This window comes from Excalfactoria chinensis, chromosome Z (assembly GCF_039878825.1).
Source record: "Excalfactoria chinensis isolate bCotChi1 chromosome Z, bCotChi1.hap2, whole genome shotgun sequence".
In the NCBI taxonomy this organism is placed as follows: Eukaryota; Metazoa; Chordata; class Aves; order Galliformes; family Phasianidae; genus Excalfactoria; species Excalfactoria chinensis.
In genome coordinates this window covers 59,706,149-59,719,545 of record NC_092857.1, presented here as the reverse complement: position 1 = coordinate 59,719,545, position 13,397 = coordinate 59,706,149, and the positions used below count along the sequence as shown (strand labels likewise).

Below are 13,397 nucleotides of genomic sequence, written 5' to 3'. Positions count from 1 at the left end.
ATTTACTTTCTGCAAGCTTGCCTTTGCAACTATTTTTTAAAGACAATTTCCAAAAACCACATACTTTTCACTGTATTATTTTTCATAGGACAAAAAGATCTAACACATAATATGGAAAAAGCCCTCTGAAGTCAAACACTTTCAAAATGATCCAACCATGAAAAAAGTTATGCAAATACCTGGCTACTTTGTAACACTGAAGCAGCTTTATACACTTCTTTGGGTGGAAAAAAAAACTGTCACAGGAATGATAAGCTCATTCATGCCCTTACAGCAATGTTTATGATCAGTATAATGAGTAATCCTAAGCAATGTAATCTTCACTATTTGAAGGCACCAGAGGTTGATTGTTGTTAAGCATAAATGCATGAAATGGAAGAAAAAAAAAATCACAAAGAAAAAGCTGGCATGTGAAGTTCACTTAGAGGAACAATACAATTCTCATCAGAGCAGAATAATGCTTTTAATGAGCTACTGAGCTCAGTCTAGCAACTTGATAAGGTCACTGTATCTTAATCCCTGTCTGTGATGTTTAGCCCTCTTCTAGATTTCAGAACTGATTATATCCTGTAACTTCAGCTATTCAACCATTTACACTAGCAATTTGTGTTTGATCCCTTACACAATACGTTTTCATTGTGAAAAGAGGGTCACTCGTGTTTCCAAATACAGGAAAGGCACTTAAAACAGCTAACAAGGCAATGCTTAAGTGCTTCAGGAAACATTTTCACCCCAGTTGAAGACTTGCAGACTGTCTCAGTAAAACTGTTCTAGCAAAGCTTTAAAAATGGCAGAAGTTTTCGAGAACCTGTCATACCAATTTAAAAGGAGAATTCTTTCCTCCGAGTGAGAATATTAACTGCACAAATCCCTGCAAGTACTTTGCTGCATTTTCTCATTGCATTGTCATCAAGATGACAATTTTATGGTACAGAAACGAATGACTGTGGGAAAGAATTTTATGAGCTCTCTGTGATAGCAAGTAAGTTTTTTCCCTCTCATTTTCATCTCTGATTCCTGACTGCTATGAACATTCATTTTCCCTTCTTCTACTTAAGGAAGGAATGGAAGAATGTGTTTTTCTTTTCAGTCCTATTTTCCTCCTCTTCACTGATTGTGGGAGAAAATCTTCCCTAAATTATATGCTGTTTCCTTTACATCATGAGAATATATCATGTGGAATAGAAGGAATATATTATTTGCACTAACACCACAGATGATGCACCCACAAGAGGTATGGCTTTAGCAGCATTAGCTCAGTGCAAAGGTGATTAAATAGTAAAATGTATTTGTACAGAACAGGTTTAGTTTTTTTTTCGTGTTTTCTTTTTTCTTTCCCTCCCAATCTATGAAAGCTCTTTCCACAAATGCAAGAATCTTTTAATGAGGTCCAGGTGCTACAGTCAGGTTTCCAAGCTGGTAATTCTCTGACCAATGATTTTTCCTTGAAAGCTGAGCTTTCAAGGGTGATTTGTTCCAGGCAAGAGACTCCATAAAGATTAACAGAAAAGAAATGAAAACCTTATTATTTTCACCCTATTTTGCAGAATGAAATTTTTTACTTTCCTTTAGCATGTCCTGCTTACTGAGCTTTTGCAAGCTGATCATCTTCAGTAGACATAATGTAAAAGCAACAAAGAGGATCATGCTCAGACTTGAGACACAAGTGAAAAATATGGAAAGGATAACATACTTAAGTAGTGAAACACAGTCTTATTCTTCTGACAGAGATTAGAACTACCTGGATAAACGTATTCACCAGCAATTCAGTTACTGAATTATATTACCCTAAATTAATTATCCTGTATGGCTGATCAGGCAACAGACATCTTCATCCTAGTATTATTGCATATTGACTGCTTTTCCAGAAACCTCAAGCAGACAGCTTTAGAGAAGCGAGTACTGTCATCACATACTCTTATGCTTGCTTATGCCTCATATGTGAGCCTGGTCTTACCCTCACAAGCATAGATTTTTGACATATATGTCTGAATGCAATTTTATGTCCATACAAGACCTGTGAAAGCCTTTGTATTTGTTAGAAAGAAAGATCCATAGCATACTAATTTTATAGAGCCATTTTATAAAATCCTGACACTTCATGCCTCATTGCAAAAAAATAAGTAAACAGTTAGATCTAACTATAACACATTTTAGTTACAGGGCTGACATGCTCCCCCTGATGATGGAAAGGTCAGTCTATATTTTCCAGGCCTTTTTACTTAGCTCCATACTGGGAAACCTAACAGTATTTTTTCCCTTTGTCATTGACCTCAAGGGAAGCTTAGAGGGAAAAATCTGCATACTCTTCCTAGATATTTTATTCAACCTGTGTGAATGACTGTTTCCCTCAAGCATTCAAGCTGTATCTTTCCACTCAATATGGAGTGACACTTCAAGAACAGAAGAAATGTTAATTCCTTCCTAGCACAGCCAGACTTAATCCAGCCAGTGAGAAGATGACAGAGTATTATCTCTTGGGAATGATGGAAAAGGTGTTTTTTTTTTCTGGCTGAAATATTAACTTTAGTTAAAATGTCAAAGGAGCAGATGAGTAAAGTGAAACAGACAAACAAACAAAAACCGATGATTATGGTGGGCTTTACCTGTTCCTGGAGTTGGACATGGTTCACACGGTTTATTCCAGGCTTTCCCGACATTGTATGTGCAGCAGCACATCCTTTTGGTTACATTGAAGGGCAGTTCATTCTCACAGGTGGTTCCATTATAACTTCTGTAGCAAAAGCTTTTCCTCATGTCTAGATGTAAGTAAAGAATCACTTACAAAGTCAGCAATAAATGGACTTAACTTAATAGCCCATGACAGAGGACTCTGGCTTCAGAACACAACTAAAATACATGCCCAGATTCATTTTAAAAGAATTTAAGGATTGCAGTTATCTGCTTTCCTTATATTATTTACATATTATATATTATTTCCTTGTACTAGACATATCTGAAATTTGGCGTATTTTTCAAACAAAGGGGTAAAAGCAATATTCCTATGGAATAAGAAACAAACTGTAGATGGTTACTGGATCCAATTATATATCAAAACCTACTATTGGAAATGGCTAGGGAAAATTTAAAAATATTTCTGAGTTCTATTAAAGAATAAGACCATGAGAACACTGGCAGTTGTCTGGATCTCTACAAGACTTTACATTCTGAGAGTTAAAGGTAAGAAAAAGCAATATAAGAATTTAAATTTATAAAAAGCGTGAATAACTCCAAGTATACTGTTATGAAGTTTCAGATTTCTGTCAAAAGATTTCTAAGAGATTAGAAATGTCTGTGTCAAAAAGGAAATTTTAGAGCAAAGAATCTTATTCCAAAACTAGCTGATATCTACACAGCTCTAATAAGGATAATATTCTACATACCCATACAGTTATGTCCTCCATTGACTTGCATATATTCAGGAGGGCAAATGCAGGTGTAGTTTCCCAGGGTATTGTAGCAGGTGCCAGGACCACAGACACCAGGATGTGCAACACACTCGTCAATATCTGCAGACCAATTGAAAACACTATAGTCAACAAAGGGAAAGAGGACCAAGCCCTGGCAAGTATTTCTGAGAAATATGTCTATAATAAATCACATTAATATATAAAAAATGCTGCATTTAAAGGCTAGCTTAGAAAGCACTGCTTACATTTGGGTCAATGAGGAGCTAGGCAATATAAAGCATTAAATTGAAAACTCAGAAATCATTAACAGCCACCTTACCTGTGTACTAGATACTGACTATATTTAGCTGAGATCTAGTATATGAACATTATTATATGCAAATGTTACATTTCAAACTATATATTAATCCTACCAGGAACACCAAAGACATTGATTCAAGAGAAGATTTTAGGCAAGTGTGTGGATACTATATCTACTTATGAATTTAAGACTAAAAGCAATAGTGTTTTTCAACATAACTGAATAGTGAAAAAGAAGACCATTTCAAGGACTCAACCTTCACAGATTCTTGTCTCTTCACTGAGGTAGTAGCCTTTTGGACATTCACACTGGAAGCTGCCAAAAGTATTGATGCAGTTTCCACCTTGGCAGAGACCCGGCAGCTCCTGACATTCATCAATGTCTAAAAACAAAGAAAAAAATTTATTTTCAATCTACTATGAAAAGAAACAAGAGACCAAGAGTACTCCCCTGAAATTTTGCGAATTAGTAGATTTTAACTGCCATGTGGACTCTTTTTGCTTCTAAATCACACTTCATGAAAGCATGGATGAGACACTCATTCTCTCTTATTTAACTAGGTTTTTTTTTGGAGCATGTTTCAGCTTGATGAGCACATGGAATTCAGCTTGCAGTAGTATCTAAAGGAATCTGGCATCTAATTCCTCACTCCTGCATGCTCACTGGAACTAGGGTTTTTTGTCCACTGAATGTTTCCTGAGATGTATGCCTTCCACTGATAAACCATAATTTTCACTAAAGAGTCATTCTTCATGAGCCAATTTTTAAGTTCAACTCAAGAGAAGAGTTCAAGAGAAACACTGGACCTCTTCAATATTCTTTTACAATGCTCCTTTTCATTTTTGTACAACTTATATTAGTGCAGGTTTCCACAGCAATTAACGTAACAAATTCTTCAATACACAGTTCCTGTATATAACTCTATTCACTGTTTACCTTGATAGTCACTTATGGTGGACTCACCTTCTAAAATAATAGTGATGGGATTTGGTCTGAATCCTTCTCCTCCTGGACAAAGAGTATTGTATTCCGCTAAGCCATTGAAAGAGAGCGCATATCAGTCATAAGAAGTATAAAACACTAACAACAGAAACACAGCATTTCATAAGTGTATTAATGATTTTTTTCCCCTACAGCCATTGGTTTTCTACCCTCCTATATTTACTCAAGTAAACAAAACAAGTTTAAAAAATGAGATTAGTGTAAAATCAAGGATGCTACCTTGACCTTACTTGTAAACTCTGCTTTAAACATTGTCATAACCTCAAACATTCTTATAGGCAAGTACAATGCTATTTCCTCTATACAGAGCCTGTATAAGGCATACATGCACCCTACTGAGCTTTTACTGGTTCTTTTAGTAAAATAAGTCACTACCCAATACATACATCAAAAATGGGTTTTACACTACTTTGAGACTGTTCAGAGTTACAAGCATGACATTTCTTTTGCATTACCCATTCAAAGAACTTCACATATCTACAAAGTTATTAGGTATTATCAAATAACAGTTCTGAAATTACTGGTCTGACTTAGAAATTGCTATGTAACAGTTACCAAAACTCTCACTTGAGAGCAACCACCGTTCTTCAAACTAAAGCATTAGGCTTTTTTTTAATTTCCCCCTACTAGTGCGGAGCTGACTACTAAGAATTCCTAATAGATGCCCGAAAAATTCAGGTTCTTGAAGGAAACTGGTTTCTTAAGCAATAACCAAAACAGTGATAGAGTAGAAGATTTCAGATACATTTATATCCTTTTTTAGTATCTTCTATAATAGGTGGGAGAGGGAGACTAAGAGAACATCTCCTTACTGCTATTTACAGAGGGACATGTTTCACAGGGGTTTCCCCAAGCCTTTCCCAGAGAGCAGCAGCATGAGGAACGACTGACTCCAACTCCTATTTCAGTATTGCAGGACAGGCTTCCATCCCCTCGTGGTCCATACTTCAGGTAGCAATTGCCAACACGATTATCTGTGTATAAAGCACATGAGTACAACTGTAGACAATGATGTGTGCAAAGCAAAAGTAGGAATTCATTTTAACATTCAATTTCTAGAAGTAAGAAGTGAGATAACACTTATGTAGAAGTCACCAACAAGCTAGAAATACTCATATACAGTTACTGATGTTGCGAGATACAGCATGGAGAAAGCACAGCTTCAGCTTCCTTAACACCTAGAGACCATTTTAAATGTCTGCCTTTCAAAATGCAGGATTCCCTAATGTAGGACATCCACTATTTCCAGTCTTTAAATAAAAAAAATAATAGAAACCTTGCTGCAGTTTACTGATAATACTTTTTCTCTACTTTATGACTTTCACTGGACTTTATTTCATTTTCTGTGGAATTCAGAAGAAGCTGTCTACTTTTTTATGGAATTTCACAATAAAGCCCCATCTGCTGGAAGAGTTTTACTTGCAAAGAAATTCTCCAAAAAACATTAGTATTTAAACAGATAATCTAGACTTCCAGTTAGCTTACTCAAACTACAGTGTTGCGATAAGGATAACTGTTAGCATTGGCTGAATAAGCAGTGAGCCTGTTATGAGAAGTAAAGCTATGAGTTCTCTTTTTACTGCCACTATTTCTTTCAAATACTACTTAAATCAATTAATTGATCTTTCAGCTATCCAAATATTTTATATTTAAGCATTAATAGACAAATTCAGGTGTATCTTTCTGTCCAGAAATTTTAACTGCATACAGTAACAGATGACAGAAAATAATTATGTTCCTGGGCGCAAAGTATTCTACAACAAATGTCAGTATCTAAACATAAATTATCACTGTTTTAAAATGCCCAGTTAAGGGCTGAATGGAACAGACATAACTTATATCATGGGCCTCTGATGGTTAGAGAAGCAGGTTATCTGTATCATTCTAGGAACAAGACGCCAGACTTGTCTGAAATCACTGACCACCATATTAAGAGTGGAAGTACATTTTTACTTATTAAAATTAAATTTATTACCCTACTTTTTTTATTCACTACCAAATTCCTGGTAATAAATACAAGTTTTACAATCTGTTAAGGCTGAGAAAAAAGGTATATCCTGTTGTTGTCATTATGGAATTCAGCTGAAATAATCCAAACACAGTTATTCTCAGAACACCTACATCCTCATGCTCTCAAAGGAACTGCACACTCCTCTCCATTTGCAACGGCACAAAACATCTGCCTTTTAAAGAGAAGCCAAGAAGAGATTTGGCTTCATTCTTTTTGTGAGAAGTGCTAATAACAAAAAGAGTATTCTGGAACATGGCTCCAGCCAGTGGACCGCAGGTCCATTACGAGCCATAGGAGATGATAGTCTTTGGAAAGAGGGCAGACACTGGAATTCTCTAGCAGAGAATCTACACCGAGTTCATAAAGGGTTTTAGGTTTCAGTTTACTACTCATATGAATTGCCTTGACAAGGCACCATGTTCTTTTTTTTTGCCAAGGATAATATTTCTGCTCCTTCCGAGAGGAAAAATTCCATTTTTGCTCAAGCGTGCAAGAGATAGTTATGACTGAAGAGAACCAGAAGTGCTATTCTTTGACATTTCTGGAACACTTCTTTCTGCAAAACTTTTGTGTTTCTGAAGAAAGAAATCTTCATTTTTCTTGGTAATGCCTGTTATGGTCTGTGTTTTTTTTCCAAGTGACTACAATCTTGGAGTGAAAATTGGGTAAGGCTTGACAATTGCAAATGAAACAAACTTCATCATTAGTGAAACTGTAATTCGGACTTGCAGCTCCGAGACAATAAATAACCCCAAGTGAACTGAACTTTAGTTCTTCCCTGGATGGATTGCCTAAGTCAGCAAAGCAGAGATGTCCAAAGCATACAACCTCTGGAACAAGAAGTAGTATGGCTGTATTGGAATGGCAAATGTTTTCCCATGTTAACCCATTTAACTCTCCATAAATATTACTAGTAAGAGCTGCTGATGAAAGAAAAAATAGAAAAAATTAACAACGTTTATAATCACATAAAATGGTAGAAGTAAGATGTCTTTATTTGCACTTGATTCCCTCATCTCTTAAAGAGCGCTACCATGTCATTTTATTAATGGAGCAGGACTTCCGTTATCTTATTCTGATGATATTTCAAGGAAACCATAGGCTTTGGATGCCCCCTATTTAAAACAAAAACTGAATGTGCAGTGTTTTTTGCACTTCATCATTAAATCAGGCTGTAGAGAGATTAAAAATGTGCACCTGAGTTACAGCTCATTCAACATACATGCAAGAGGATTTCAGCTCTTTCACCATCTGAAACTGAATTTAAAAACATGCTTGCTCTTCTCTTCTGTAAAGGCAGTCATGGAGGAACTAAAGATGGGGAAATTGAGGAAAAGGAGAGATAGAAGAGTCTTCTAGTACCACAGAGACAGGCCTAGTAGTGTTTCCTTAGGAAAGAAATAATAATAGGACAATATTTCTTTCACTTCTAAGAAATACTTTAAACATCGTTTCATCAGAGAGGCAGGTCTTGCTTTCTCACTTGTGATTTTAAAGTTGCTATATTCACCCTAGAGGAAAGAAGATTCCATTCCAACTGTGGAGTGTTTCCTTGTGGAACCACAGGATCCTTACTGCAGATATCATTGGGATAACTGGTTCCAGAGTTACAACTCCTTATTTTTTTTAGCAAAACACATATTAGCTAGCAGTAGGATTATTCATTCTCACAAGTTTCTTCAGAGGTTATTCAAATCATTTGATGATAATTCGGGGCTTGTGTGTTGATTACACACAGTCTCAGGCTGTAGAAAAGAATGAGGGTCTTAGTGAAATGCTGAAGAAGGTGAGCCCTGGAGGCAGGATTTCATTGCTTAAATTGAATCAACAGATGAACAAAGCTAAGTTTGAGTCAAACAGCAACTGAAGAAGAAAGATATTAAGGCAGGCATTTTTAAAAAGTGTCTCTAGAAAACAGAAATGCAGATTTCCAGTGGGAATAGATTACATATTTTCTCTTCCTTTCCAAAAATTTCAGGTTAAAATATTTTGGAAAAATCACAGAATCCTTAGAGTTGGAAGTTACCATTAAAGATCACCCAGTCCATCTCCCCTGCAATCAACAGGGACATCCACAGTTAGTGGTCTGATCTAGACTCAACTTCAGAGTCTCCAGGGACAGAGGGACAGAGCTTCCACCACATCTCTGGGCAATCTGTTCCAGTGCCTCACCACCCTCACTGTAAAAGACCTTTTCCTTATATCTAATGTACCCTCTACAAGCTTGAAATCATTTCCTCTTGTTGAATCAACACAGACCCTGCTAAAGACTCTGTCCCTCTTCTTTCCTATAGCTCTTCTTTAGATGCTGAAAGGTCACTATCAGGTCACCTCCCAGCCTTCTCCATGCTGAACAGCCCCAGCTCTCTCAGTCTGTCCTCACTTGAGAGGTGTTCCATCCCTTGGAGCCCTCTTCTGGACACACTCCAACAGACCCATGCCTCTCCTGTACTGCGGACTCCACATCTGGATGCCATACTCCAAGTGAGGTCTCACCAGCACATAACAGAGGGACAGGATCACCTCCCTCACCCTGCTGGCCATGCTGCATTTAATGCAGTCCAGGATATGTCTGGCTTCCCAGGCTGTGAGCCCACACTGCTGGCTCATGTCCAGCATCCCATCCACCAGTATCCCCAGCTCTTCTTCAGCAGGCCTGCATTCCATCCTTTCATCCCCCACCTTGTATTGATAGTGGGGGTTGCCTCTACGCAGATACAAGACCTTGCATTTGGCTTTGTTGAACTGCATGAGTTTCACCTGGGCCCACTTCTTAAGACTGCCTAGGTCCCTCTGGATGGCATCTCGTCCCTCTGGTGTGTCAACTGCACCACACAGCTTGGTGTCATCAGCAAACTTGCTGAGGGTGCACCTGACTCCACTGTCAGTGTCATCAGTGAAGACATTAAAGAGTACTGGTTCCAGCACTGACCTCTGGAAAACAACATTCATTACTGATCTCCATCCAGACACTGAGCCATTGACTCTTGATCAAAACTGGTCAACACTGTGAATATCTCAAATAGGACTTACCTCCAGGATCCAGCAAAGCAACATAATGTGGTAGTTTTGGTGGTGCCACAGTATGGTGGCAAATAAATATTATTGTAATAATCAGAAAATGAAAGAGTTGAAATTACCAATTTAAGCAAAACTCAGTTCCCAAGGCATTAAAATAACAATGCTGTTTTCCAAATAAATTGCCAAAAGGCTTTCCCAGACTAACATGACAGTCCTATAGCAAGTGGAAAATGTAATGAAAGCAGAAAAATGAAATGTAATGAAAGTTCACATTATATATGTAGTAAACCAGAAGGAACTACACAAACTACAGCAGGATCAGCACTGGAATAGGCTTCCCACAGAGGTGGCTGAGTCACCATCCCTGGATGTATCTAAAAACTGTTTGGATGTGGTGCTCTGGGACATGATTTAGCGGAGGGTTCTTAGAGTTACGGTAGTATGGTTAGGTTGTGATTGGACTTGATGGTTTTTATCTTTAAGGTCTTTTCCAACCTGAGCAATTCTATGATTCTGATTATTTTTGTATCCTGCTATTCTCACATTCTGCCCTGCCTTTGAACAGAAGCCAAAACTACTAATGTTTGATAAATCTAGTATCCATTCAATTATTAATTTATTTCTATAGTAATACTTCAGGGTAGCTTTTACTTACCCACACAACCCACTCCAGTAGGATTCAGCTGGAAATCTGGAGGACAATTACATTCGTATCTCCCAGGAGTATTTACACAAAGACCATTAACACAGTTAATGGGATCAGCACATTCATCAATATCTGAAATAGGAAGGCTACATTTATAAATCCATTCACTGGATGGAAAAGAAGAAATATTTTACATGTTAAGGCAAAACAAGCAGGAAAATTTCAGATACAAGTTATTTCTAAATGAAACTGAAGGAAAGAGCTATAAATAATTCTTCAAGCAATTTATGTGTTCATAATTTTTGTACAGTTGCATATTTAACTGTTTTATTCCACTCTTAAATAACTTCACAGCATGTGAGTAGCAGGGAAAAAAATGCATTTGTATTGTTGCAAGAGATACAATGCATGTTTTATGAACTCTTGTTTCAATTAACTTGGTGCAATTAAAAAATATTTTAGTCTTAACTTATATATGAACAGATGAAATATACCTGTACAGTTTCCCCCAGTTCTATCTAGTTCATAGCCGTCATCACAGATGCAATGAAACATTCCTGGTAGATTATTACAGGTACCAAATACACATATATTCTGGAAGGAGCATTCATCGATATCTGGAGAAATATATTAAGAAGAGAAAGTCACATACAATTACCTCATAATATTTATAATAGTGTACTACACTGCAAAATGTAAGCAGAGACACATGTAACTTCTGAGTTGAGAACAACTAACATAGGAAAAAAATCTGCAGGTACTGTCAGATAGCAAGATTCCTAAGCAGCCAAAATCAAGCAACACTGCAAAGGGCTGCAGGTGCTCTAGCATGACCTTGTGAACTATTGGTAGCAAAGACAGACAGGAAAGCAGAAAGCATTTATATAATTTTACAGAGCACTGTTAAATCTTCATCTGGATATCTGGGTACAGTACTCTGTTCAAAAGTAATGAGCTAAAACATGTAACAGAGGAATATTAAAATGATTACAAGATTTTTTATAGAATCTTCAGTTTCTTAATCAGCACAAAATTGTGGACCAGCTGAAAACCCAAACTTTCATGATCTGCTGTCCCAAGAATTAGGATATATATGTATTGAAACACTGATTAGATAGTATGTATTAGGGATTTTTATTAGAACATTGGTTTAATTATGAATTAGCAACAGAGCTGCAATGAGAAAATCACTAAGCAAGACAACAACACACTGGAATTATAATAGATCTAATTAGAACAATTGAGTAGCTAATTTTTCAGAAGCTTATGGCAGAAGTCTCATTTGTACATGTACTCCTGAATATGTGGATGTGCCAAATTATTGACTGAATTTTAAAGACTACATTTTGTAGGCTGTTTTAAATGTCTCATCATGAATTTTAACTTTCTTAAAAGTTAAGAGCTTTTTAACATTACAGAATAAATAAATTGAAAAGCTTTGGAGTATTAGTTACAAAGAATTTCTCTAACATACCATTTTCACATTAATCTGAAAAAGGATGCGAAAACACATCAGGGAATAGGAAACGAACTTGGTTAAAGAGAGAATAACTTCTGTGTTTCAGATGATCTGCTACAACACTGAGGGAGAACAGATAGCAATTAAAAGATCTCCATGATACATTTTAAGGAGTGTTACAGACTGCTCAAATACAGTGGTGATTTGCCAACTCTAAATTTTCTGAAAAAAAATTGAAGATGAAGTCACTTAGGAAATACAAACTTCATGAAGTAAACACATTAAAGAAAACAGTGATTAATATAGGACTTCCAACATACCATTCACTACCAAGAAAACAAAGAAAATCAGTCACGAATCCCAAAACTACAGAGCCAAACTCCACTCAGATTTTTGGACCATGATCAGGAAAACTTCCTCACTTGAAGAAATCACTTTTATACGTCAAATTTATGTTGCGCATTCTGCTTCCAGTTGAGGTTCTTCAAGCAATTCTTCTTGCTTTATAGCTGCCAATTCAAACTCAGAAAATAAATCTGAAGTACTGGTAGCTTACCTTGGCATGACTTGCTGTCGGAGGCAGGAGTGAATCCCATCTCACACTCACAACGGTATGCACCAGGGACATTCAAACACTGTCCATTTTCACACAGGTTAATATTTTCTGCACACTCGTCAACATCTGTGGGAAAGAGAAACTTCCTTCAAAATAAAATCCTTCAAAATACAAAGAATTTTATCCTACCACTCAATGTTGCTGAGTACTGCTGATATAACTCCAGTACTTAAATATTTCTACCTGAAGATAACTTGTAAGAATAAAGAAAAGCATATCTAATGTAATTTCTAAACTGACTCCCTTTACTCAGCTATGAATCTTCTTTCATTATCAAAATTTAAGTTTTTTGTCATAATGCAAGGTTTTCAGTTTAGCTTCGATAAATAAGTTGAATGCTTTGCTTATGAAGTCAGAACTTTGTTCTTTGTTTTATATTGCCATGTTAGTTGAACAAAACTTTTTTTGTACACATTACTTAGATCACTGGTTCTTTAAAATGGTATGTCCCATTTACACTGCAAGATTTCCATCAGCTATAAAAAGCATGATGGCAAGGGAAGGCATTCAATACTGCAGTCATTGTAAGTGCTCAACAATTTGTCAGAGATGCATCTGATTGTTCAAACAAAATTTAATAAAGTTTCTTCTTTTTATTAATCAACATCTGGTATCCTATCTAATTTCTAAACAACAAATCTGAGATGTACTGCATTAATAATATGTTTTAAAGTTAATCACAAACTTGAAACACATAAGCTAGCAAAATCTGAAGACAGTACTTCTGAAATCAAGAACTCCCAATGCCAATTAGAAGACTTTATATTTAAGGTGTAAATTCTTTTTTGGTCTAAAACCAGTTAGCTAATAAATACATTCACATTAATTTACTTGTATTTAACTATTGCTAAGATATACTTCAAACTTTCAAATTTACTAACTACATGCAGAGTATATTAGAAATCTACAATAAAGACATTATTGCATCTTC

General features: G+C 36.3%; 1 protein-coding gene across 2 annotated transcripts in view; it reads right to left on the bottom strand.

The window, feature by feature from the left end:
• Positions 1-13,397, bottom strand: part of FBN2 (fibrillin 2) — a 155,305-nt gene that overhangs the window by 27,493 nt on the left and 114,415 nt on the right. For both annotated transcript variants that reach the window (XM_072359077.1, XM_072359076.1), the window contains exons 34-41: positions 12,407-12,532; positions 10,886-11,008; positions 10,401-10,523; positions 5,526-5,687; positions 4,675-4,743; positions 3,968-4,093; positions 3,384-3,509; positions 2,607-2,759 (exon numbers count right to left, since the gene is read on the bottom strand). In XM_072359077.1, coding sequence (XP_072215178.1) covers positions 2,607-2,759; positions 3,384-3,509; positions 3,968-4,093; positions 4,675-4,743; positions 5,526-5,687; positions 10,401-10,523; positions 10,886-11,008; positions 12,407-12,532 — 1,008 coding nt within the window. The remainder of the gene's footprint in view (positions 1-2,606; positions 2,760-3,383; positions 3,510-3,967; positions 4,094-4,674; positions 4,744-5,525; positions 5,688-10,400; positions 10,524-10,885; positions 11,009-12,406; positions 12,533-13,397) is intronic.